Source organism: Sceloporus undulatus, chromosome 3 (genome assembly GCF_019175285.1).
Source record: "Sceloporus undulatus isolate JIND9_A2432 ecotype Alabama chromosome 3, SceUnd_v1.1, whole genome shotgun sequence".
In the NCBI taxonomy this organism is placed as follows: domain Eukaryota; kingdom Metazoa; phylum Chordata; class Lepidosauria; order Squamata; family Phrynosomatidae; genus Sceloporus; species Sceloporus undulatus.
In genome coordinates, this window is record NC_056524.1 from 208,283,906 (window position 1) to 208,309,639 (window position 25,734).

Consider the following 25,734-nt stretch of genomic DNA (forward strand, 5'->3'; position numbering starts at 1 on the left):
AAAGCAGGCATAATCACAGGTAGAATTTCTTACCTGCATGATAAAGCTTCCTTTGCTGTAAGAGCTGTAGATGTTGGGAAGATGCAGAAAATGGCAGCTGAAGAACAGAGTCTCAATGACACACAATGGATCATTTGCACTTTTTTCAAGCTTACAAGGCAGAAGCAAGGGAAGATAAAATGTCTGCAGTTCATTTCTCCAATGTCTGCCTGCCTTCATAGTCCCTGTGCCCATGGGTTTATTTTCTTCCTCCTGCTAGCACTGACACATATGGTTATGCCAGGAAAATTTCTGCCAAGATATTTAAGATGGCAAAATGTGGTCAGATGGTTACAACATTTGGCGCTGTTTAGCTTAGAAGAAAGGCAAGCAAAGGTGTGATGCTGTACAAAGCTGTACACAGTATTTAGAAAATGGATAAGGAAAACTTTCTTCCTCATCTAATGGAACCCAGTCATCTGGTGAAGCTCAATGTTGGCAGATGCAGGATTGTACCTCAAGGAAGTCACAACCACACCATACTTCAATTATAGAATTTACGACCACAATATGTAGTGATGGCTGGCATCTTGGATGGCTTCAAATGAAGAGACGGACAAATTCGTGGTGGAGAAAGCTATCAGTAACTACAAGTCCTATTGGTTATACATTACTTTCAGTAGTGAAAGCAATATACCTCTAAATACAGTTGCTTGGGAAGATGAGCCAAAAGATAACGTTGCTCTCATGTCCTCCTTGTGGATATTCTGACAGCAACTTCTGGGCCACTATAACAACAGAGTGCTAATTTTTTATAGGCCTTTGGTGTGATCAAGTAGAGTTCTTACAATTCTACATTTAATAAAAAATTTCAAGGAAGCTAATCAATTCAAAATAAATGTATTTATAAAAAGGTATTTCATAAAAGAAGAGTAAGTATAGAATTTCAAAGGGGAAAAAAGTACCAATCCTACCTCCATCTGGTAGTTGGCTAGTTACATATTTCACTGGGAATAGTTTGCTCACATACTTCTTGCCCTGTGTGTGTGTGTGTGTATGTGTATTCAATAAAAGTATTCTTTCACCCTCTGTCAAAAAAAAAGTATGCCTGCTTGTTATCTGACATGCCTTAGGGAGAGAGAAAGTTGAACAAGCCTGATCTCCAACAGAAAGAAATGGTGAAATCTTGTCAGATCAGATGTAACGTGCTCCTTTTGGCTCACATTGAAGACATAAATCTATGATTGAAGAAAACAGTTTTTATAATGTAAGAACCTTAAGGAGAAGATGGAAGAAACAGTTAAAAACCTTATTTCCCTGCCTGCTTTAAAGACTAAGGCTCTGGAAAATTGGTTTTACAAAAATGACTGGAAGTCCAAAGATACTATAAAAAAAAGGTGTCAGACACCTCACTGGAATACCTTTCTCCTTGTAGCATTCTTTTTGTAGGCAACTTTTGCACATTAAAAATTTAATGTATCTTCCATTCTTGTCAATGTGCTATATAATTGACTTCTTGTAAAATACTGGCTCCAGTTAATAGGCCTATTAAACAACCCATTGCGACTTCAGTTATTTTATTTTAAGTAATTACATGGTTGAAGTGGAAAATACCTATCTTCTTTCCCAGTCAGCACTATTTCTAGTTTTGTTGCAGTCCTGAAACAAAATCTCTCAGAGGAGAAACAAATCTAAATGTTTATGGTATAAAACTTTTGAAGTTCTGGGTTTTCAAACACCAGTTTCACGAGGGTTGTTATGTCTACCTAGGGCATTGTCATGAACCCCGAAAGGCTTTATTAAACTGCAGTTTCAGTAGTAAACAAGATTTTAGAACACTCCCTAAAATTTAATTTCAGCATACAGTGAGATATTAACAATAGGGTCTTATGCATCTGTTCATGGATAAGAGACTAGGCAGAATTCATGGGAAAACAAAAAAAAAATGTGCAGTTCAGCAAACAAACTCTTCTTCCTACAAAATGCCTTGAGCAATCCTGCAGCTTTATTCATCTCCAGCCCTAACAATATAGAGATAGCCTGAGGAACTCACAGCTCTGTTCCTGCAAAGTGACCTATAATTTCACACTGGATAGGGAAAGGTTGATGCTTTCAAGGATGTCTTATTAAATGGAGAACCAGATTTTCAAGTGCTGCTTTTATTGCCTTTCTTGTGCCTGGCAAGTTTGGAGGGTATGGGGAGTGATTTGATTAATCTAATCTGAAACATCTTTGAATTGCAAGTAAACATTAAATTTCCTTGAATTTGAAAATCTACCAGTGACTACATGGCCAGCCTACATGGTAGCCCTCCCTACCATCTGAACTAAGACCAGAAACAGAAAATGCAGGCCTATGACTAACATCTTCCATTTCTTTCTCCTGTTTGCCTGATGAAAAAGCCAGTGTGACTTCGAAAGCTTGCAACATGTAATTGTACATTTTTCTATCCCTGTACTATCCAGGTCACTTAATTTCACTGCCTTGAACTAATAATGGCACCATTATTAATTGATTCTGTGGTGATTAGTTTTAAAAACATTCTGAAACATATCAAGGTTGCAGTTTCCCAAATTCAGATTTAGCACTGTTAGTCTGGAATACAAATATGCAAAGAGAATTTGTAGCACCTTTGAGACTATGCTACACACAGTTGGTCTCAAAGGTGCTACAAAATCCCCTTGCAGAAGGAAAACCAATTAAGCTTTTTTCTGTCCGTTTGACTGACTGTAAATACTGTTTCTGACAAGGATTACTTCTAGAAGCATATAACCCTAGAGAAAAGCCATAGCTGAGCAACAGGGAATATGTTTTGCAATGAAATGGTCCTATTTTCAATCTTTGGCATCTGCAGACAGGAGATAAAGAAAAGCTCTGAAATTGTGGAGAGCGATTGGCTAGTCAGTTCAGACAAGACTGTGCTAGATGGACCAGTAGTATAAGGAAAGTTTTTAGGTTCCCAAGCTTGTAAGTTTTTAAACCCCAGCATAATTCTTTGGATCATCGAGTTGAAAGGGACCACAAAGGCCATGTAGTCTTACCACTTGCCATGCAGGAGTACAACACCAAAGCACTTTATAATAATGAGAAAACTACCTAATTTTCTTCTTTCTATACAATGTGGTGTAATGATTTTAGCATTGACTATGACTCTGGAGACCAAGATTCAAATCCCTGATTGGCCGTGGAAACCGACTGAGTGATCTCGAGCAATTCACATTATCTGAGCCTCATAGGAAAACAAAGGGGGGAAGACCCTCAGAACAAATCTTTCCAAGAAAACCCAATGATATTTTCGTGTTAGTATAATTCAGAAAGGACTTGAAGGCACATACACACACAATTCTGAATAGTAGAGTTGTTTACCCAGGATAGTACCAGTCCTTGGCAGTCTTACCCACTGACATTTCTCCCAAAATACAGGCTGAAGCAGGAGCTAATGCAACATGTCTGAACAGGAATACAAGAAAGTTGGTGCCAACCAAGGCTGTTTACCCTTGAGGAAGTTTCAACGGATTGGAGGTGTGGTTATACTAGTAAATCTCCCTTGAAATGTATCTGCTATTTCCAGCATTGCTCTCACAGCAGTATGAGTTTATGTCTTCCTTGCTCCTTCTCCCACTTATATTATATACCATAAGCATATACATAAGAACTTGTACATATAGAAGCTGTATGAAGAGTAGCCTTTTCCCAAGTCTGACTGTTGGTCCATCTAGTATGGTCTAGAGGTGGCAGATTTCAGGCTTGCGGGGTTTATTTTGAGTTCACCAACCACAGTCTTGTGCAAATGATTTAGGTCAGAACTCTGCTGGGGCATAACAGTAGCAAAACTCTGGACTGTGATTACAATTGTATTTATCACATGCTTGGATAAAAAGATATCCATCGCCCTCTTACTTAAGTAGTTTCCCATTTCCCTTAGTGCAATGGGTTGACTTCAACACTACTCTGGCAGAAAAAATCAGATCTGTTCACCATCACCCATGACCTGCAGTAGGTTATAGAAAGGCTTGGAATGACCATCAAAAGTTCAACTCTACCAACATTACCTAGGCTCACAGCATTTGAGTTATAAGAATCTAAGAACTTTATCACACAGGAGGAAACCGGAGGTTTAAACAGGCATTTTCTAGGGACAGTCGGACGGTCGCAGCTAAGATTTTCACACACACTGTGATTAGAGAGGACTTGTCCCGGGAATAATCAGGAATGCTTCAGCAACAAATCATTCACGGGATTTCCCTGTGAATGATTTGTTGCTGAAGCATTCCTGGTTGTTCCCAGGATAAGTCCTCTCTAATCGCAACGTCATGTGAAAATCATAGCCGTGATCGCATGACTGTCATTAGCAAATGCTTGTTTAAACCCCTGATTTTCCCCGTGTGATAAAGTCCATAGAAACCTTAGGAAATCCCAGAGTCTGGCAGCTGAAAATTATTGCCAGATGAACTGGGAGCAGTGAAAGCCCCCGGGTTTATTGACTGAGCTGGGATTCTTGGACAGCTGCTCTAAGTTCCCCATATCAAAGCCTTGTGGCAATTAAAAGACTAGGCATATGCTTTTGTGGATTGCAGCCCACTTCATCAGATTCATCATAAGTTTTATTTGGCACAAGCATTCACATTTAAGATTCTGTAACAACTCTTTCCTGATCATAAATTTTCATATTATTGCTGGCCTCTCTCAATCTCTTTCTCTGTGTGTGTGTGTAATATTGAAAGGTGGTTTGCCAATTCCCTCTGGATATATAGCCTCTACAGCGCCTGGCATTCATTGTTATTCTTCCAGTGGCATTACTGGGTGGGGTGCAGGGGGTTCAGTCCACACCAGGTGAAAACCAAGGGGGATGACGCCACTGCTCCTCAAACACCTACCTTTTGGCAGAAACAGGCTGTAGCATTCATCTGCTTCCCTTTAAAATGCTTTAAGAGATGGCAGGAGTGGGGTAAAGCTCAGTGAGAGGAGAAAGGAGAGGCCCCAGAATTTTTTAAAATTAAAATTTCAAATTTAAAAATATTTATTAAAAATTGAATTTTAATTTTTAAATTATTTTAAATTTTTCTTTAAAAACATCACATTTTAACCAAATCTTCACCATGCATATGCAAATACATTTAGCTTTTGCATATATTGTAATTTGGAGTTATAATTTTAATGTTGCTAGTTGTTTATGTCACAACTATTAACATTACATTCAGTGGTGTATAAAAATTATTTTATGAATAACATTAGTGCAAAAGAGCATTACTAAGGATTCTGTATGGGAGGAGGTTACCACACCCTAGTGATCCCACTGCTCCCATCCAAGTACTAGCAAGGCATGAGCCTGATTAGATTCCAAGATCAGGTGTTCCCATCTTCACCATGATTTAGTGAACTGGCTTTACTAAACCCATGATTAAGGTTTGCAAGTTTTTGAAAGTGCCAGTACTGGGAGACTGCTCTGTGCAACTGTAGGCTGCTGTTTTGCTAATTTTGCTTTGCAAGGAATCAGTATTATTCCCAAATTGGTTCTTAAAGCTGAAGTGACAACACTTGGCTGTCAATGAAAAGGGATAGTATAAGATTAATAGTACATGACAGCTTTCAGTCTGACAGAAAATATGCTTGGAGCTTCCTCTCATCAGAATAATTGAGTAATACTATTTACTACCCATCAATTCAGATTTTTTTAAATAGAAGGAACACTATTGGGTGGGTGTAACACATGCATTGTTTTAGGTAATCTGAATGAAATTTATGTTTCATGTTACTCATGGTAGTTCAGCAGGAGCAGAGGCATTGTGTTCAAAAGTGCATTACTCATTCTCTAGTTGCCCATTCTTCTTGCTACAGATGTATAACTGCCCCAAGTCAGGATGCTAACATTCTGTGAGCAAAAGCAGAATTGTGTAACTTTCACACTAATCCAGACAAGAAAATCAATGCCATATTGTTTTTCCTTCAGTTACAGTCACTCCATGCCTATTGTGAGAGAAGAAGGAAAATCAAAGATGCAAGTTACAGGGTAGTATATTCTATGAAAGGCAGTGTTGTGTAATAGTTTGAGCATTAGATTATGTTTGTAGACACCAGAGTTTGAATCCCCTCTCAGCCATGGAAACCCACTGGATTACCTTGAACTTGTCACACTATCTCAGCCTCAGAGGAAGGCAAACGCAAATCCCATCTGGACAAATTTTGCCAAGAAAACCCTGTGATAAGGTTGCCTTAGGGTTGCCATGAGTTGGAAACAAGTTGAAGGCGCACGACAACAGTGTATATTCCACTGGATTCTGCTGCCATATACTGGAGAGAGGAGCCAGCAAAGACAGTAGCACAGGCATTATTTTTCTGTAAAGATTTTATTTTCAACACAATGGAGTAGCTTCATCCCATGGATGCCCACTGCTATTTCCGCTGGCTACAACCTTCAGGCGTGTGCACTACCCTTTTGAAGGGCAGCTTATACAAAATCAGCTTAATTGGTGAACTGGGAGCTTAGTTCCACTGGTTAGTTTAACTGCATTATGCTCAAGTATGTTAGCTCTATATGCAAATCATAAAACTGTAGGTAATTGGAGCACGTTGCAAACATACAAATGTCATATCCATTTCAACTGTGAAAAACAACCCAAGAGCTGTATCTCTGCCAGACCAAAATATGGTAATTAAGAAGCCTGTGATGTAAAACAGCCTGCTTCAAGTGGAAAGAGGAAGACTTGAGTGTGAAATACTGTATTTTGCTGGATGGGAAACAGACTCTCCTGAAATGCTGGATAGCCATTGCAAATCACTGCAGACAGTTCTAAGCTAGACAGCCAATGATCTGACTCAATGGCCTGTTACAGACTGCCAAAATAAAGCTGTTTCGGTTCTCTTTGGAGGTATGTTATTTAAATGATGCATGCATTCTAAGAATCCGGAAGCTGCACCAAAAGCTGCACTCCAGTGCTTAGGAATGGAGTGTGGCTTTGGTGCGACTTCCGGACTCTTAGGACCCATGCATCATTTAAACAGCATACCTCCAAAGAGACCCGAAGCAGCTTTATTTTGGCAGTCTGTAACAGGCCAATATAAAGGCAAAAGAAGCAAGGATCTTATAGCATCTTTTTTATTATTTGGCATAAGCATCATCAGATGCTGGTTCCAAATAGAACTTGCTAGTTTTTAAGGTGTCACAAAATTCAGAAATTTTGCTGCAAAGACTAACGAAGTTAACCCTCTGGAAGTATATAGGCAACTTGGTATGTTCCTATAGTCAGGGAAAATGTATGATTTTTCCCTTCCCTATTTTAAGCTTCCTGATTAAAAAAAGAAAAGCACTAAAAGGCAAAAGTACACTGTACTTGCTCAGAGGCAATGTGTTTTGGCCAGCAATACTTGGCATAGTGGAATCAAGTCTAAGCTGAACATCTCAAACTGTGTAACACGGCTTGATGTTGTACAAAAGAGGAAACAGGAAATGTCTGTATTTAAAGTATGTTTATTCTTACGAGGCAACAGTTAGTTTCAAAATTGCAACAGAGCCAACGCAGGTGTCCACCTTAAACTGGCAGAGACAACATCATTTTAAACTGGTAGTGACAACTTTGAATGAAGGAAAGAAGAATTTGCAAACCATCCTGCCCATTTTCTGCTTCTTTATTTAGAGAAGGAAAAACCATGTGTAAGTGGTGTAACATTTCAGCAATGTGTAGCAAGACACAGGCTCATACAACAAATGAGCAAACTCCTTAGACACCAGATAGAGATTTTGCAACAACAGCTATTGCTTTGCCAGCAGCTAGCTCTCAAAGCCCATAGTCACAGGCCTCATGGCTGTTTTTCAGGTACAGCTCAAGGTAGCCTTTGAATGTCTGAGAGTCCGTCATTGTAGCCTGAACAGCTGGATCCAGCTTCATGACTTCAACCCATTGTTTTAGTGTCGGAGTGTGATCCAGACAACTGTAGAACAGAAAAAGCCTTGAGGTTAACTGTAAAATCTCTCTCTCTTTAATTACTTTGTCTTTAAAGGAGGAAAAGGAACCTAACTCAGTAACAACAGCAATTGGTGGGGAGGGAGGCCCTGAAACTTGAAGAATATCTGCCAGTCAGTCCATTGGTGTAGACAATTCTCAGCTAGATACACCTCCAATGGTGATCAGCTTGTTACAATTAAGTGCATTTGGTCAGAAAGGCACACAGGTTGCCTGTAACCGCCTAAAGAAAAAGAACTGCCTCAAAGTAAATATAAGCACAGCCAAACTACTCCAGTCTAGCAGTTTCAGATGCATAGTTTCAAGACTTCTAAATGCTAACAGTTTGAATTTAAGTTGTCAAAACCATGCAGCTGAGACAGAATAGGGCTGGCACAATTAGAGGTGGCAAAAGTAACCAGCAACAAATAAAAATTGTAATTAATTTCCTTCTGCAATAACTAAGGCAAAACTGTTACAACTCCAATTTAAAAGATAATACCACTAATCTCTAGCATAATGGGATGTTCAGTTAGTTTTCTAGTCAAGAGTTGTATGGCCACACTTAATAGCAAGATAGACATGAAGAAGCAAGTGTTTGGGCTTTGTTCCACAAAACAGTGGCTTATTGTTATTACATTTTTTAAAATGATTAATGAGTAACTCTTTTAGTTATCTGAGAAATAGGAAAGTAAAGTGCTATTCAATTTTTTTTATTAAAATGGTAACTATTGGCCCAAAAACTAAGTTTAATTACTTTTAGAATAATTGTTAAAGCTATGGAAATGATTAATATTAAAAACTCTCTTGCTGGATAGACCAATATACACCTAGTTATGGTACTTTTGTGTTACCTACTACTCAGCCTGGATTGTCTGGACTGCATATATAAAAATTCATAACATCATCAAACTACAGTTCCAGTATGAAAAACACACTAAATTACAACCAATTCAAGCCAAAAAAAAAAAAAACAACCCAGTACCAAAAACATGATGCAAGCAGCTCTTAGAGTGGCAGAACACCACAACTTCCAAAATATATAAAAGGCCAGGACATTAAAAAGACATTTGCCTGTCACTAAAACGACAAAACGGGGAAGAGCATTCCTCAGCCAGGATTGCTACCATGTTCTGGCTGGATCTAGACCTAAGCATACAGTGACACCTGGAGAAGGCTCACCAATGAGAGCCTCAAAATCCAGGCATTTATGTAGGCACAGAAGGAGGCAAACCTATGTATAAACTAGGGGAACCTTCCTCCTTCCAGTCATCAGCCAGAAGCTCATAAGCCAAATAAAAAGGACAGAACCACCTGTTCCCCAGGCTCAGCAAGGACGTTCTATTTAATCTGCACAGCTAAATGGCTTAATTTATTCAGCAGTAACCATTTATCTCAAGATTTGTCATACAGGGTGGATCGGGGGGGGGGGGACTCTTCTTCCTAACTGGGTGCTACAGAATCCAACTGGGATGGAGTTGGTCTCAGACTTGAAATGAAAGAGCCTGCTAAACAGAAAGGGTTGTCTAGAAGACTTTTATTCTGCCCTAAACTAAGTTTTTATTCCAATTTCTTTTCTTTTTCATTCTCTTTAAAAAAGGATAATGAAGCAAAGATCTAGAAGACAGTAAACCTCTATCATCAGTTAACTGGACTTGGAGCCTGGTTCATACTTAACGTTATGTCCAAGAACAAAATTTTAGACCCAGTTTTACTTCTGTTGTTTGATTTTACTGAACAGATGTTTAAGATAAATTTCTCATAAGAATCTCAAATGATTGAATGTGAACTAAATGGGGATGTGTGGCTACTGGTGAAAGAAATGTTACCCTTCTCTAATTAATCTCTAAACCTGAGCATAGTTTTGATACTATTTATCCTTGTGAATATATCAATGACAGTTTTAATCTTTCCACAATAGCTGCACAAGAATTTGTTTAAGGTTGTACAGCAAACCATTTGTATAATTATGTGTAGCCATATTCATGTGAGAATAAAGAAAATGAACCCTCTGGGCCCTTTTCCCTGCCTCTCCCCTGCCAGCTGCTCTCAAACAGCCTCAAGACACTGGTTTAAGTACTGGATGGAGACTGGCAGCTGCAGTTGGATACTCAAATGTGAAAGGGCTTACTCAAATAACTGGAAGGACTCCATGCGCTCAAACCATGGCCAGATCAGATAGTCAATCATGGTCACTGAGTTCCCACCAAAGAATTTAGTCTTGTGGTTTACCAGAATCTGAAAAGGAAGGAAAAGAAGATTTCCAAATAGCACCATTTAGCACAACCCAAAGGCCTGGAGAAATTGACATCTTCTGGCCAATCAAGCATTTCATTTCTAGAGGTAGATATACACAACAAAGTCCATACATAGCTCCCAAGGTATATTACTCTGGCTTGCACAAGACTGCAGTGCATCATGGGAAAATGAGTTTTAATTTTGTACATTCCATGGTAACCACAGAAATTACCTATGGTGCTGAGGAAGCTCTAGGATGCTTCTGTCCTATTTCTGTCTCTGTTTACCTTTCAATGTGTTTATTCTAGTTTCTTTTTTCAAAAGTTTAAAGAGATCCTTGTACTTTCTCCAAACGGGTATGGGAAAAGGAAAGACAGAATCATCACTAAAATGGAATTATAAAAATTTACCAAGGGAAAGGGCAGAAGGATAAAGAGCTGAGATCTTAAGAAGTGAGGATCCTTTGGTAGCTTCTGGGTGCAAAGGGAACTCATGGTAAGAGATACCTCAGAAAGTTCTTGCTCACAGAGGAAGTCATGGTTCATACAGACTTCCTCAGAAACCCAAGCACCAAAGGAAGAAGGCCCATCTTTTAATGCTGCTTTACACACCAGTACCATGCCATTTCATAAAGGCAGAAGCAGTGCTAAGAACATCCATCCCGTGGAGATAGTTCTGTTCTTCCATTCCCTCCACCTCCTACCCATGCCACTTGGATTTTCTGCAGTCTGAGAAAATATTTTTTAAAAAACATGGCAAATATACAATAGAGCCACATGTGAATTAAGAGGGCTCATGTGAGTGCTGCATAAAATGTGAGAAATGGTTATACTGGAGTTCAGTCCTAATCTGAAGTCATCCTAAAAATTCCAAATCTCTTACAAAATGAAATTTATACAAGTGTGAATATGGCTCCCTCTAGTGGAAGTCAGCAGACAGCTTTTTAATATGGACCAGCTGAAGCTTTTCTAGAGTACTGTAATCCAATAGCAGTTTTGTGGAACAGGCACTAATGAGTGTTCCTTTATACAGAAGTTGCTTTTAGGATCAGAATGCGTATTAGGTCTTCCTTACCCTAAAAATCATGAAGTACAACTATAAAAATAAGGCACAAAATGCAAAGCAATGTAGTTTTTAACCCAGCTTCAACCAATCTCTCTGTGAGCACAGCTGAAATGTCATGCAAATGTATACAGTAGTTTCAGTCAGAAAACTGAAGGAAAAATTTGCACAAAGGAAACTGCGCCAGCTCATGAACACGTTTTACAGCTTTCTTTGGAGGAATTAGGGCCCCAATTCTTACCTCTTCAAATTTGAGCAGGTTTTCACAGAACTCAGTTTTCACAGCAGACACATCCTCACCACTCCTGATACCCAAAAGACATTTGAAGGCCAGAGCAGGCAGCTAATTAAAGCATAAAATTGCACTTTTATCAAGCTGCCGGAAGGTTCTGCATTCAAACAACATAAGTAGGATAACAAAAGACAAGGGACAATCCTGACACCCTCACCACAATTATGGGACCCCCATTGTCGATAAGAGCATTCTTGTCAATAAGAGCAATATTAGTGATACCCCAGTCTGGCTTCCACTGCTAAACCATTCAGAACTAATAAAATCTGTTATACTTGTGGATCATACATCTGCTTCATCTGTACTAGGGTACAGAACTTCTGGTCCTCCAGATGCATCAGACCTGACTAGCACCCAAAAGGTATGGGATTATCAGAGCTGTATTCTAGAACATTTGGACTGGAGGACCAAAAGTATCCCAGCCCTGATCAACATTATTAAAGGTGCTATTAATGATATAAGGGAGCCAGTTTGGCATAGTGGTTTGAGTGTTGGGTTGCAACTCTGAAAATCAGGGTTGAATTCCCAGCTTGGCCATGGAAACTCATTGAGTTATCTTGGGCAAGTCACATGCTCTCGGCCTCATGGGATGGTGATGGCAAACCTCCTCTGAGCAAATCTTGTCAAGGACACCCCATGATAGGTTTGCCTTACGGTCATCATAAATCGGAAATGACTGGAAGGCACACAAAAAGAACAACTGATGATGTAAAAAAGCCAGCATGATGTAGTGATTTGGGTGCTGGACTATGATTCTGGAGACCAGGGTTCAAATCCCTGCTTGGCCATGGAAAGCCACTGCGTAACTTTGGGAAATTCAAACTTTCTTAGCCTCAGTCAGAAACGACTTGAAGGCACACAAGGTCTGAACGCTGACATTATAGCAGAACCTAGGGTAGAAGTGTCCAGAGCCTCCGTGGACTATGTTAAACTGGATCAGTTTGAGTTGGTGAGTACCGAGGATGTGGACAAGATCCTCGGAAGTGTTCGGAAAACAACCTGCTCTCTTGATCCCTGTCCCTCGTGGTTAGCGGCCCAGGGGGGACCGGCGGTAACATTATTGTTACGCCGGATAATTAATACATCCTTGAGGGATGGGCTATTTCCATCGGATCTTAAATTGGCCATTGTAAAACCGATCCTAAAAAAGCCCTCCCTCGACCCCCTGGTACATAATAATTATCGGCCTGTTTCGCTGCTGCCATTCCTGGGAAAGGTGATCGAGAGGGCGGTTGCAATCCAGCTTCAGGCGGTCTTGGATGAAACGGATTATCTGGACCCATTTCAAACTGGCTTCCGGGCGGGTTACGGGGTTGAGACGGCCATGGTCGCCTTGGTCGATGATCTCCGTCTGAGCATCGACAGGGGAAGCGTGTCCCTGTTGGTGCTCTTGGACATCTCAGCGGCTTTCGATACCATAGACCATGGTATCCTTCTGGGACGCCTGGCAGAGGTGGGAATCGGGGGCACTGCGCTACAGTGGTTCCGGTCCTACCTCTCCGGGAGGTCCCAGATGGTGCAGCTGGGAGACGTGTGCTCTGACGAGAGGCCCCTTAAAACCGAGGTCCCTCAAGGAGCCATTCTGTCTCCCATGCTATTTAACATTTACATGAAACCGCTGGGAGAGATCATCCGGAGACATGGGGCGTGGGGTTATCAGTACGCTGATGACACCCAAATCATTTTCTCTATGTCTCCGACTGATGCAGTGACTGGGGATGGCGTCTCTCCTCTCGTGGCCTGTCTAGAGTCAGTAATGGGCTGGATGAGGGAAAACCGACTCAAATTGAATCCAGAGAAAACGGAGGTACTAGTGATAGGTTCTCCTGGTCCAGGAATGGCAGTGGTTCCACCTGTCCTGAACGGGGTCATGCTCCCTGTGAAGGACTCCGTGCGCAGTCTGGGGGTGCTTCTTGACTCGTCGCTTCACCTGACTGCTCAGGTGAATGCGACGGTCAAGAGCACCTGTTATCAGCTTCGGCTGCTCCGCCAGCTGCGCCCATACCTGGCCCAGAGGGACCTATAAACGGTTGTACATGCTCTGGTAACTTCGAGACTGGATTTCTGCAATGTACTCTACATGGGGCAACCCTTATACCAAACTCAGAAGCTACAAATGGTGCAGAATATGGCGGCCCGGCTGGTCACTGGTGCTCCCAGGACCAGCCATATAACACCGGTTTTAAAAGACCTCCATTGGCTGCCCATTTGCTTCCGAGCTCAATATAAGGTGTTGGTTATTACCTATAAAGCCCTAAATGGCCTGGGCCCAGGATACCTAAAGGACCACCTCTCCCCGTACATTCCGCCTCGCACCCTCAGAACATCTGGGCAGCAATTACTGAAGGTGCCTGGGGCTAGGTTAACCTCCACCGCGCGGAGGACATTTTCCACGGCTGCCCCAGCCCTTTGGAACACGCTGCCCATTGAGCTCCGCTCATCTACCACCCTGGCCCAATTCAGGAAGGATTTAAAAACCTTCCTGTTTCAACAGGCATTCCCCGATTAAATATCCTGTGGGCCTCCCTCCTCTTTCGTGGCCAAGAGGTTGGGCTATGGGGCTTTTTCTTTTGTTATTTTTGATGTATTGCTGTATTTGTAGGGTTTTAATCTTTTTGTATTGTAATATGGATTATGTGTGTTTTAACTGTTCTGTAAGCCGCCCTGATCGTTGGAAGGGCGGGGTATAAATAAAAATTTTATTATTTATTATTACAACAACTCTAATGATGTAAACCTCTCCTTTAGTTTAAAATCTCTTCTGAGTTTAAAACTGAGGATTAGATACAACATGAGGTTACATAACCCACTAACCTTAAGACCACTACTCATTCCCATAAATACATTTTTGCTCTGGGACAGAAAGGGGGTAAGGGTTGTAATATGGCCACAACTTTAATTCAATACACGGCAGTGATATTCAATCAGACATCATCGTAAATTAATCCAAATATCAAATACAGTGGTGCCCCGGGTTACGAAATTAATTCGTTCCGCTGCCGCTTTCGTAACCCGAAAGGCTTTCGCAAGCCGAAAGCCCATAGGTGCTAATGGGGAAAAGCCGCAATTTCGTGCGAAAAAGCGCCGAAAAGCACCAAATTTTTTTTCGTAACCCGAAATAACCTTCGTAACCCGGAACAATTATTTTCTATGGATTTTTTTCGTAACCCGGAAATTTCGTAAGGCGGCGCATTCGTATCCCGGGGTACCACTGTATGACATATGCATCAGTGGTCATAAATCAATCCCAATACAGACGTAAATCTATCATAATGTGGTCATAAATCAAGATTAAAACAAGTCAATCACATTATACAGTAGACTATTTGAAAACATACCAATCCCTTCTTAGCTGTATTATACTTTTACAAGTTGAAACTGGTTTCCCATTGCCCTTCAGTACACACCTTGGAGAACTGTTCCAAGAGCATCTTCTGGTAGGCTTTCTCATATGGATCTGTAGGGTACAGCTTCTTCTCTGGATATGCTTCATCTAAATACTCGCAAGTGATTGGAGACTCATAAATCAGCTGACCCTTGCTGGTCTCCAATACAGGTACCAGCCCAAATGGACTTTTCTTAAAAAACCAATCTGGCTTGTTTTTCAAGTTTATATTAACAATTTCATGCCTAAAAGGGGATGATATGGAAAAGAACCGTCATTTTTGACAGCAGTTTGTTGCTACAAGACGCAGTGGTAAAATTATCCAAGTTTTTAAAAACTGTCCAATAATCTCAGACTATATGCATTTCTCAAGTGGTTACAATAGTAAGAGAAATCCAGATTTAACCCCTAACCCTGGGAGAGTGGAAGATAAGGTTATACTTACCGGTACTTCGACTTTTTATTATTTATGTATTTATATAAAAGACTGACATTCTGGCTTTCCACTATAAAAAACAGCTCAGCAACATTTAGATACAACACTTCCCACAATTATGGCCAAACATACAAAAGGGCACAAATAAAATTCAGTGCTATCAATATTTAGTGGTATCACAATTTGCACTCTTCCACTTTGCTGCTGGTTTAACCTTGGTTTTATGGACTACAATGCCTTTTACTGACACTATTTTTATCTTGGTTTTATTGTATGCTATTACTTATATCTTACATGTTTAAAGTACTGTACACCATCAGAGACCTCTGCTGAGTAATCAAAAACTACAATAAATAAATACTTTTTAAAAAGCTAGTAAAATCACCATTTAGCGTTCACAATTCACTAGAAGAGCCAGCATGGTATAGCTGTTTGGGTGATGAACGGAGTGATGACTCTGGGAGAACAGGTCTCAAATCCCTATTCAGCCTTGGAAACCCACTGGCTGACCTTAGGCAAGTCACACACTCTCAGCCTCAGAGGAAGGCAATAGTAAATCCTTTCTCATAGAATCATAGAATCATAGAGTTGGAAGAGACCGCAAGGGCCATCCAGTCCAACCCCCTGCCATGCAGGAAATCCAAATCAAAGCATCCCTGACAGATGGCCATCCAGCCTCTGTTTAAAGACCTCCAAGGAAGGAGACTCTATCACCCTCCGAGGGAGTGCATTCCACTGTCGAACAGCCCTTACTGTCAGGAAGTTCCTCCTAATGTTCAGGTGGAATCTCTTTTCCTGTAGCTTGCATCCATTATTCCGGGTCCTGTTCTCAACAAATCCTGCCAAGAAACACTGTGACAGTTTGCCTTAGGGTCACTGCAAGTGGCAAACAAGGCAATAGGAAAGGAAAAAGAGGGAGAAAGATGTCAACAAACACACATACGCAGGAGGGAATTCCATAGGAAGGTTAAGGCCATACTCCAAGTGGTTTTGCTGTCACTGAAACACATGGAAAAGTGTTCATTTTACTGCAAAGCAATTGGTTTCAATATTCCATTTTACATGGCTTTCTAAGATCTATTTTAAGATCTATTTTAAGACTGTAACATCCTCCTGGCTGGGCTTCCTCTTTCTCACCTCTGTCCTTTAATTTCTGTCCAGCATTCAGCTGCATGCATTATCACTTCCACCCACCACTCTGACCACATCTCTCCTGTGTTGGCATCCCTTCACTGGCTCCCCCTCCCTTTCCGCATTCAGTACAAGTTCTTGCTGTCGACGTTTAAAGCCCTCCATGGGCTGGCCCCTCTTTACTTATCAGACCTTATTTCTCCTCACCTTCCCACTAGGGCCCTCCATTCTGGTAGTCAAGGTCTGCTGTCCCAGCCCAGGATTTCCTCTGCCCCATCTTGGATTTGCCCCTTTCCACTCGCTGCCCTCACTCCTGGAACCTTCTTCCCCTGCGAGCAAGAACCATCACTTCTTTAACCAGCTTCAAAACGGAGTTGAAGACCATCCTGTTCAGAAAAGCGTTCCCAGGCATTGCATAATTGTCACTTGCTATTTGTTGTTCTTTTGTTGTCTGTTTTATTGAATCATTTCCTGTATTGCTATGTATTTTATATGTATTATCTTACTAGAGAGGCAGGCTAGCTCCAACAGGCCTCCCTGGAAGAAGATTAACCATCCATTAAGAAGCCAAGCCCTCCCTCCAGTCCATCTCTCCAGGCCTTGGAGGTAGAGAAGAACTGCTGGCCCTCATCCCCTTCCCCACCACCATTCCCTTCTCCTTTTGTGTCGTGTCTTTTTAGATTGTAAGCCTGAGGGCAGGGAATCGTCCAATTAAAAAGATTGTATGTACAGCGCTGTGTAAATTTACAGCGCTTTATAAATAAAGGTTAATAATAATAATAATAAGATATATTTTACATGACTTTCTAAAGGTAAACAATGTGAAGCGCAGCAGAAGCATCCCATTGTGCACCTAAGTCCTTAAATAAGATTTGAGCAGGGCAGAGAGGAGAATTCTCAATATCTGTAATGAAACATAGCTTCTCTTCATGTGTAATGTCATCAGATTAACAAAAGATTTTCCAGTATTTCTTCAGAAGACTAAACACACAATTGTTATTTTATTACATCCTGAATCAAAGTAGATTCTATGGGCTGGTATATACAAAGTCAGAGCTGCTTATCATGAAGGCCCATTACAGTGCATTCACTGATGTAGACCTATGCATTAAAAAATAAAAATAAAATCCAGCTACCTAGAACTATCACAATCCACTAAAGAGGGGACTGAATGAGAAAGTAACCTCTCGGTCTCTACCAACTGAAACATTACAGCAAGGTCTACATAGACAACTAACACAGCCACCAAATTGGTGGTGAGAAGAACTACACAAGTAATAAGCAGCCTGGCAAATAAAGGTGGAAATATACTCCACAAGATAAACAATCACTGTATCGGAAATGTTTGCCAGGAATTAGCAACTTTAGGCTCTATGCCCCTTTTCATTAGATCATTCTTCAATTATCCAAAGGTACTTTTTTATTTGCTTCCCTATAACCTTTCGGGGACCTAATGTTATTTCCGGATAGCTTTCTCCAGTCTACTGCCATCCAGATATATTGGAGTACAACTCCCATCATGCACAGGCAACATGCTGGAAGAAGATGATGGGGGCTGTAATCCAGCACATTCATACAACAAGTCAAAGGAATTGGGAAGTCACTATGTACATTAATATACAGCAACAAATCATTAACCTTCAGCCGAAAAGGGAGTTTTGTATTTTGAAATGTGACTAATAAAGCACACGAAGCTTAATTAAATCGGGGAGATGGGGGCCTATCTTTAATTATGTGTTTTAAACTGTTTTAACTTCATTTTTCAATAATATAGTTTAATTGGATCTTTTAAAACTTTTGTACTAATAGTTTTTCAGTCGCATTTTGTTTTAATTGGTTGCAAGCTGCCTTGGGTCCTGTACTGAGAGAAAAGTGGGATATAAAAGTGAGAGCCAGCATGGTATAGGGGTTTGAGAGTTAGACTGAGAATCTGGAGACCAGGGTTCGATTCTCCACTAGACCATGAAACCCACTGGGTGACCTTGGGCAAGTCACATGCTCTCAGCCTCAGAGGAAGGAAAAGGCAAACCTCCTCTAAAGAGATTCTATTGAAACATTAGGGAAAACATCCTGACAGTAAGAGCTGTTTGACAGTGGAATACGCTGCCTTGGAGTGTGGTGGAGTCTCTTCTTTTGGAGTTTTTTGGAGTCTGGATGGCCATCTGTCAAGAGTGTTTTGACTGTGTATTCCTGTATGCCAGGAAGTTGGACTGGATGACCCTTGAGGTCTCTTCAAACTATGTGATTCTATGGGGATTATCACAGCCCACGCTTCCTGTGCTTAAATCGCTGGCAAAACGCTCCGGAAGCATGAAGGTGTGATAGCTGGTTGCGCTTCTGAAGGATCAATGAAGCGTCCTCTCTCCTCTCCCCTCGACAAAGCGTTTGCAGAGCAGCCATTTCTTCAATAATGGGAAGTTCCATTATGAAGAAATGCTTGCTCCATGAACGCTTTGTTGACAGGAGAGGTGAGGAGATGTTTCAGTGACGCTTCAGACGTGTGACTAGCTATCATACCTTCACATTTCTGGAGCATTTTACCAGCAATTTAAGCACGGTAAGCCTCTGTGTGATAATCCCCTATGATATTATGACATCTTGCCAAGAAAACCCCATGATTGGTTTGCCTTAAGGTCATCATAAGTTGGAAATGACTTGAAGGCACACAACAATATACAACAAATTAAATAAATAAATAAATAGTATTGCTCTCACTTGATTCCTTTGGCTTTCAGGACTAGCCGTGTTCTCTGTGCAAAGGGACAGTACTTCATACTGTAGAGACGGATGACTCCTTCAGGCACAGGCCCTGGAGCAGAGCTTCCTGTAAAGCAAGGGTAATTCTGGTCAGAACTAGAACAGTTATCACCTTTCCCTGAAGAAACAAAATAGGTAGACCAGGACACAGAAAAAGGAGGAAGATAAAACATGGGGGGGGGGGATTGGGCAATCTTCCTAAGAACATAGGCCCTGTAAATACGGGCCCTTTAGCACGTCCTGGCGACGTGCTAGGGCCTAGGGTTGCCTCGGGGTGCCGTTTCCAGACGCCCCACAACCCTAGGACATCGCCAGGACGTCACAGCTGTGCGGCGCCGTATACACGGTGCACGCAGCTGTGATGTCACTGCCGCGCGCCTTCCAGACGGGCGTGCGCGACAGCGATGTCCTCGCACCGCCGCAGGCAGTTTGTGGCAACACTAAAAGGAGCCGCTTTTTAGCAGTCCTTTTGTTTCTGTGTAGCTGCACCGTGCAATTTGGTTGCTGCGGCACGGTTATGCGGAAAAGAGAGGCGGCTGCTGGCCGCCTCTTTCTGACCATCTGTACCCCGCCATAGCCATCTTGCACATATTTTGTATGTTTTAATTGTTATAAATCAGCAGCCAACCCAATGCCTTGTTTCACCAAGATAATTCACATTTCAATGGCAAGGAAAAGGCGCATAAGGATGCCAAGCTATGTACATCAGAATAATTCTACTGCACTTAGAGGAATGGCTGCAAATATTTGCACTGGAGTGTAAATATTGTTCACTCAATAATAATGTTGCAGTCCTATACCTCCACTTTCCTGATGATTTACGTTTTGGTCACCAGACTTAAGAGATCTGTTTTGTTAACATGCTCAGCAAAGGTGATAAGGCTTATCTGGTCTTCCCTTTTCTCTCTGTTTTGCTGTTTGCACATGTTTAGTAAGCAATGCCGTAGGCAGCTGTTACTTACTTTGACTGCTGTGGGTGTCTCTTGCAGGCAACGTATACACAGCTCCAGCAATACGGGCTATAATAGTATCCCACTCTTCCTCAGCTCAGTTTTATTGCATTGTTTATTATAAACATGCTTTTGCAAGCAAAACTCTGTATTTCTCCAGCATCTTTCACCATCCTTCACCAGATAGGGATCTGCAGAATGTGGTCCATCCAGAAGAACCACTGCCAATAATTGCAGTGGTCATGTAGGCTCTTTTGAGATCAGGGTTCAATTCCCTACTCAGTCCCAGAAACCCACGGGGTGACCCTGGGCAAGTCACATACAGTACTTTCATCCCCAGAAGACCCTGTGATAGGTTCACCTGAAGTCAGATAAGATGCTGGTTATGACTGATAAGGTCCTGAGTCCAGGTTATCTGAAGGACCATATTCTCCACACAAGTCTCGCCAAACTCCAAGATCTTCATGGTTTCTGTTGCTCTTAGTAGTGTCATAGGCACATTTCAAAGGAGCGACAAAAGAGGGCCTTCTTGGTGGCTACTCCCTGAAATTCCTTTACATTATTCCTTTACATCATTTACATTTACAAGAAGGGGTCAGTCGAAGAAAATACTTTTTTTCACTAAGCTTTCAGGAACTAAAGTTCAAAACACACTACAAAAATAATCCAGTTTGAGACTGCTTTAACTGCACTGGCTTAATGCTAGGGGATTCTGGGAATTGTGAGACATTTAGCCTTCTCTGTCACAATAAACTACAAATCCCAGGATTCCATAGCACTGAGCCAGGGCAGTTAAAGCGGACTCAAACTGAATTATTTCTGCTGTGCGTTTTGAACCAAAGTAACTGTTTTAAGGAAAAGGTCTTAACAGATTATACTGTTTTTAATGGATGTTTGAAGTTGTTTCTAACTGAGCAGTGTTTAAATATCATACAGTTCATTTTAATAGTAGCCTTACCTCTCTCTCTCTGTATATGTGTGTGTGTGTGTGTGTATAACCTAACAAGCCCCTAACCTAAATGTTTATTTTAATTAATTTAAATTTAATTAATGTTTATTTATTATTTATATGCTGCCACTACCATATGCACCTATTTTAATTTTTAAGGCCATGGTGAGTTCTAGACAGGGTGGCAGCAGCATATAAATAATAAATAAGCATCTAGGTTAGGGACTTACTAGGTGAGATATACAGCAACTCTGAACCAGCTCCTTAAACATGAATGAATTAAGCAGTCACGTTATCAACACAAGTTTCCAGGCTGCTGATTGGGATGCCTTTGGCAAATAAAGGCAGGAACACCAACCTGTCCCCACCCTTTCTTTCACTTCACTATGCAGAGGGATGTTGTAGCACCTTTGACACTCACTAAAAGAAAGAAGTTGTTAGCATAAATTTCCTAGACTTGAGCCTACTTCCTTAGATGCATTTTAGGTTCAAGTCTAGGAAAGCTCAGGCTTCCAGATTCTTTCTTTCAACAAGTCTCAAAGGTACTACAAGAACACTTTCTGTGCTGATTTTCCAGACTAACATGGCTATGGCTTTGAATTGTTTCACATCAGATGGAACCACAGAGTTGGAAGAGACCCCAAGGACCATCTAGTGGAAACCCCCTGCCATGCAAGAACTCATAATTAAACTGACAGATGGCCATCCAGCCTCTGTTTAAAGGCCTCCAAAAGAAGGAGAGTCTACCTCTATCACTATCCAAGGGAGTGTGGCCCACTGTCAAAAAGCTCTTATTGTCAGGAAGTTCTTCCTAATGTTGAGGTGGAATCTCTTTTCCTGTAGCTTGCATCCATTGCTCTGTGTTCTAGTCTTTGGAAGACCAGAAAACAAGCTTGCTCCCTCCTCAATGTGACACCCCTTCAAATACTTAAACAGGCCATCATATCACCTCTTAATCGTCTCTTCTCCAGGCTAAACTTCCCCAGCTCCCTAAGTCTCTCCTCATAAGGCATTGTTTCCAGACCCTTCGCCATTTTGGTCACCTTCCTCTGGACACGCTCCAGTTTCTCAACATCCCTTTTGAAATTGCAGTGCTCTCAGAAATGGACAGATGTTCTTGCAAAGGCAGAACACCATCCCTCAAGGCAGGCTTTATTTTTGTGGTTGCTGCGGTGCACCTTCAAAGTCGTTTCTGATCAGAGGGGTGACACTTTTGTCTTCCTCTGAAGCTGAGAGAGTGCGTCTTGCCAAAGGTCACTTGGGCTCCAACGTCCGAGTGGCCATTCGAATCGCAACCCAACACTTCAATCATTATACATAGGAGTTTGGTTTGAAATGTAGCCTCATGGGGGGGGGGGGGCTGCACATGACCACACTGAATATTGGGTTATGAATGTAAATCTGCTTTGAATCTCACTTTGGGAGAAAAGTGGGATATAAATCCAAGAGAAATAAACTTACAAAATTTAAAAGCAGGAGTTACATTTAAAAACAATACAAACACAGCAAATGCAAAATTAAAGTAAGATCCCTCCTGAGAATCTAAACCCCACCCTCAACTCTTCATAAATACAGGGTGACCATATACGTCCTCCTTTTCTAAGGCCTGTCCTCTACTTACACCTTCTGTCCAGGAGGGACTTCCAAATGTCCTCCGTTTTGAGCAGGACTAAGACACATGCACTGATATTTCTAAGAGTGTTTTTAGCTCAGGGTGGCCAGGACCTGCCCTCCATTCCCAGGTCACATCCTACATTATGATCTCACCCTTCTCCCCAGGAGGAATTCCACAATGCCCTCCATTTTGAGCAGGGCTAAGGAGCATGAACTGACACCTCTAAGAGTGCTTTCATCCCAGGGTCCCCCATTTTGCAGGTTCTCCATGAAGGAGAGGGCAGGCCTGGTCCCCCTGCTGCCGGGCTGCCACAGGAGAGGGAAAGGGAAAGAGAAAGAGGGGAGGCAGCAAGAGGAGCAGCATCCTGCCAGGAGGCCTCTGTCTCACCTTTGCCTAGGCTGCGGGCGGATTCCCCAGACATGCTGCTGCCTCTCAAGCCAGCCTTCCTTCTCTCTCTCTCTATCGCCTCCTGCCTTCTTGAGCCTCGGCTGGCCCCGCCCACTCCTATTACACAACAATGCCTTGAATCAAGACAGACACACCCAGTACAGCAGGCCATTTGCAGCCCAGGCTCCATGGGCCACAGAGAGGGAGGGGGCCACATATTATTCGTATCCTCTTCTTCATCATCATCATCATCATCATCATCATCATCATCATCATAGCCCAGGCTGCCTGGGCCAGAAAGAAGAGGGGCCCCCAGATATCATCATCATCATGTTGTTGTTGTTGTTGATGTATTGTATTTATACTCCCTTCTTTACAGAGATCTTGCAGCACCTTTGAGGCTGCTCTCAGAGCAGCTTACAAACTGTTAATTAGACAATTTATTATTATTATCATCAATTATTATTATATTTTATACCCCTTCTTTAAAAATGCTCTCAGAACGGCTTACAAATTGTTAATTAGATATATTATTTTATATATTATTATTACTATTACTATTGTATTGTATTGTATTTATACCCCCTTCTTGAGAAATGCTCTCAGAGTGGCTTACAAATTGTTAATCAGACAATTTATTATTATTATTATTATTATTGTATTTATACACTGAAACCAGAGTTCAAATCCTAGCTGGGCCATGGAAACCCACTGGGTGACCTTGGAGAGGTCACACTCTCTCAGCCTCAGAAGATGGGCATGGCAAACAACTTCTTGCCATGAAAATCCTATGATAGTTTCTTCTGTTTCAACCAATCTTGATGCCAAATAACAATGCATGCCATATTTCCTATACAGTATTTTAAAATCTGGTAAGGCACATCCCCCTCTGTCTCTTGTAAAACCCTATGGTAGTTTCACTGCCTTAGAGTCACCATAAGTGAGAAAGGACTTAAAGGCACACAAGTAAACAGCAGCCCAGACTGCATCTGCATTGAAGTATTAATGCAGTTTGAAACTGCTTCAACTGTCATGGCTCCATGCTATGGAACTCCGGGATTTGTAGTTTTGTGAGATATTTAGCCTTCTCTGTCGGATAGTTCTAGTGCCACAACAAACTACAAATCTCAGGATTCCAAATGATAGAGCCAGGACAAGTCACAGTGGTATCAAACCGGACTAATGAGTGCAGATATAGCCCAGGATTGATCAAGTTTGAATTAATCCAGATTTAAGCAGTACAGTATAGAAATATAAATGCCTTTGCTAAATGCTATTGCTAAATAGGCAAAGGCACAGGCAGTAATGCATCTCCCTCAAACACATTTAGGATATATTTAATCCCTTTGAATATATATATATATATATATATAGTCAAATCTCCACATTTGCAACTTAGACTTTTTGTGGATTTGATTATTTGTTGAATAGATCAATACGTTCTCTCTAGGAAACTCTGGAACCTCCAGCCCAACTCTGCTGGAAGTTTCGCAGGAGGACCTACAAATTACTAGAGAAAACACTTCTCTAGGCATTTGTAGGTCCTCCAGTGTGATTCTAGGGTCAACATCTGGCAGATTTTGAACATAGAATTGCTCTGGAGTGTGAGATACAGATTTTTCTAAGTACCAAAGTACCAAATCAAATGAATCAGAACAAAACAAGTGAAGCAGCAATTTCCAATTTATTAATTACAATCTTGCAAGAAGGGGTGTCTCAGGCAAGTAGGCTTTACACCGTCAGAGGTTTCACACAGTATTTATAAGACATTTTCTGTTACAATATTTCTGTCTCATTTTTTTATTGGTCAGTTCTAGACATGTGATCAATTTTAAGACGACCTTTCCAAGTATGTAAAAACTCCACCCATAACATATCTCATCATACGTTTCATGACCATTTAAATTAGCCATTATAGATTCATAGGTGTGTTCTAATATTCATCACCCCCCATTACACATGGTCAGTTAGACATTTTTGTGAACTTTAAGTCACCCTTTTATAAAAAAAGTATTCTTGTCAATTAGTGAGAATAAAACTCCCGTATCTCTTGATTTATTTCTCCCTTGTCACATTGTCCTAGATTTACAGGTGCAGACAAAAGTTTTTTCCTTTGAAGCTTCTTTGTCTAATTTAACTTATATTTGTAATGCAAGTCTATTTCATTATATATATATATATCAACAGAACACTTAGCCATTTTGATAATCTTAATAGAGACAAAAAAATACTATTTAAAATAACTAAGTCCAGCATATTTTATAAGCGTATCTTATTTATTATCAACAACATAACCCCCCTTTATTCTTGTAATATAATATATTTAATAAATAACAGTGTTATAAAAAGCTTATCTAAAAACTTTCTTTTACTAACCTATATATTTTTATAAAATTCCCTTTCAGTTAAAGGCCTCAGCTGACCTTTACTCAATCCTATTAGAATAGATATATTGATTATAATAGTATACATGTATATATGTGGTTCCATATTATATATATGTAATTTAATTATAGCATACATTTATAGAGTCTAACACCATTTCTATTCTATTCATGTGTTTCTAATTCTTTTATTAAATCTAATGTTTGATTCAAATCCATTTCTCTATGG

The 25,734-nt window shown here is 41.0% G+C and overlaps 2 protein-coding genes across 3 annotated transcripts in view; one reads left to right on the forward strand and one right to left on the reverse strand.

Moving 5' to 3' along the window:
- Positions 1 to 25,734, forward strand: part of LOC121925493 (inositol 1,4,5-trisphosphate receptor interacting protein) — a 60,244-nt gene that overhangs the window by 32,115 nt on the left and 2,395 nt on the right. Inside the window, exons 2-3 of one of the 2 annotated variants that reach the window (XR_006102885.1) lie at positions 3,403 to 3,501; positions 9,520 to 10,057. The gene's annotated coding sequence lies outside the window, so the exon portion shown is untranslated. Of the gene's footprint in view, positions 1 to 3,402; positions 3,502 to 9,519; positions 10,058 to 25,734 lie in introns of those variants that run through there. The other variant, XR_006102886.1, reaches the window with a different exon arrangement.
- On the reverse strand, positions 7,432 to 23,233 carry GSTO1 (glutathione S-transferase omega 1). The gene is made up of 6 exons (XM_042457717.1): positions 23,122 to 23,233; positions 19,179 to 19,287; positions 14,919 to 15,141; positions 11,461 to 11,562; positions 10,051 to 10,157; positions 7,432 to 7,908 (listed from the first exon to the last, which is right to left on the reverse strand). Exons 1-6 carry the CDS (start codon positions 23,153 to 23,155, stop codon positions 7,755 to 7,757), a joined length of 729 nt encoding a protein of 242 aa, XP_042313651.1. The 5' UTR covers positions 23,156 to 23,233; the 3' UTR covers positions 7,432 to 7,754.

What these genes read in the sequence shown, in the direction of transcription:
- GSTO1 (XM_042457717.1), bottom strand. Translation starts at nt 23,155, where the DNA reads ATGTCTGGGGAATCCGCCCGCAGCCTAGGCAAAG. An exon ending in TCTTGGAACAGTTCTCCAAG is followed by an intron (nt 11,563 to 14,918) that starts GTGTGTACTGAA and finishes TGCTTTAATTAG; the next exon opens with CTGCCTGCTCTGGCCTTCAA. An exon ending in GAGTCCTTCCAGTTATTTGA is followed by an intron (nt 7,909 to 10,050) that starts GTAAGCCCTTTC and finishes TCTGTTCTACAG; the next exon opens with TTGTCTGGATCACACTCCGA.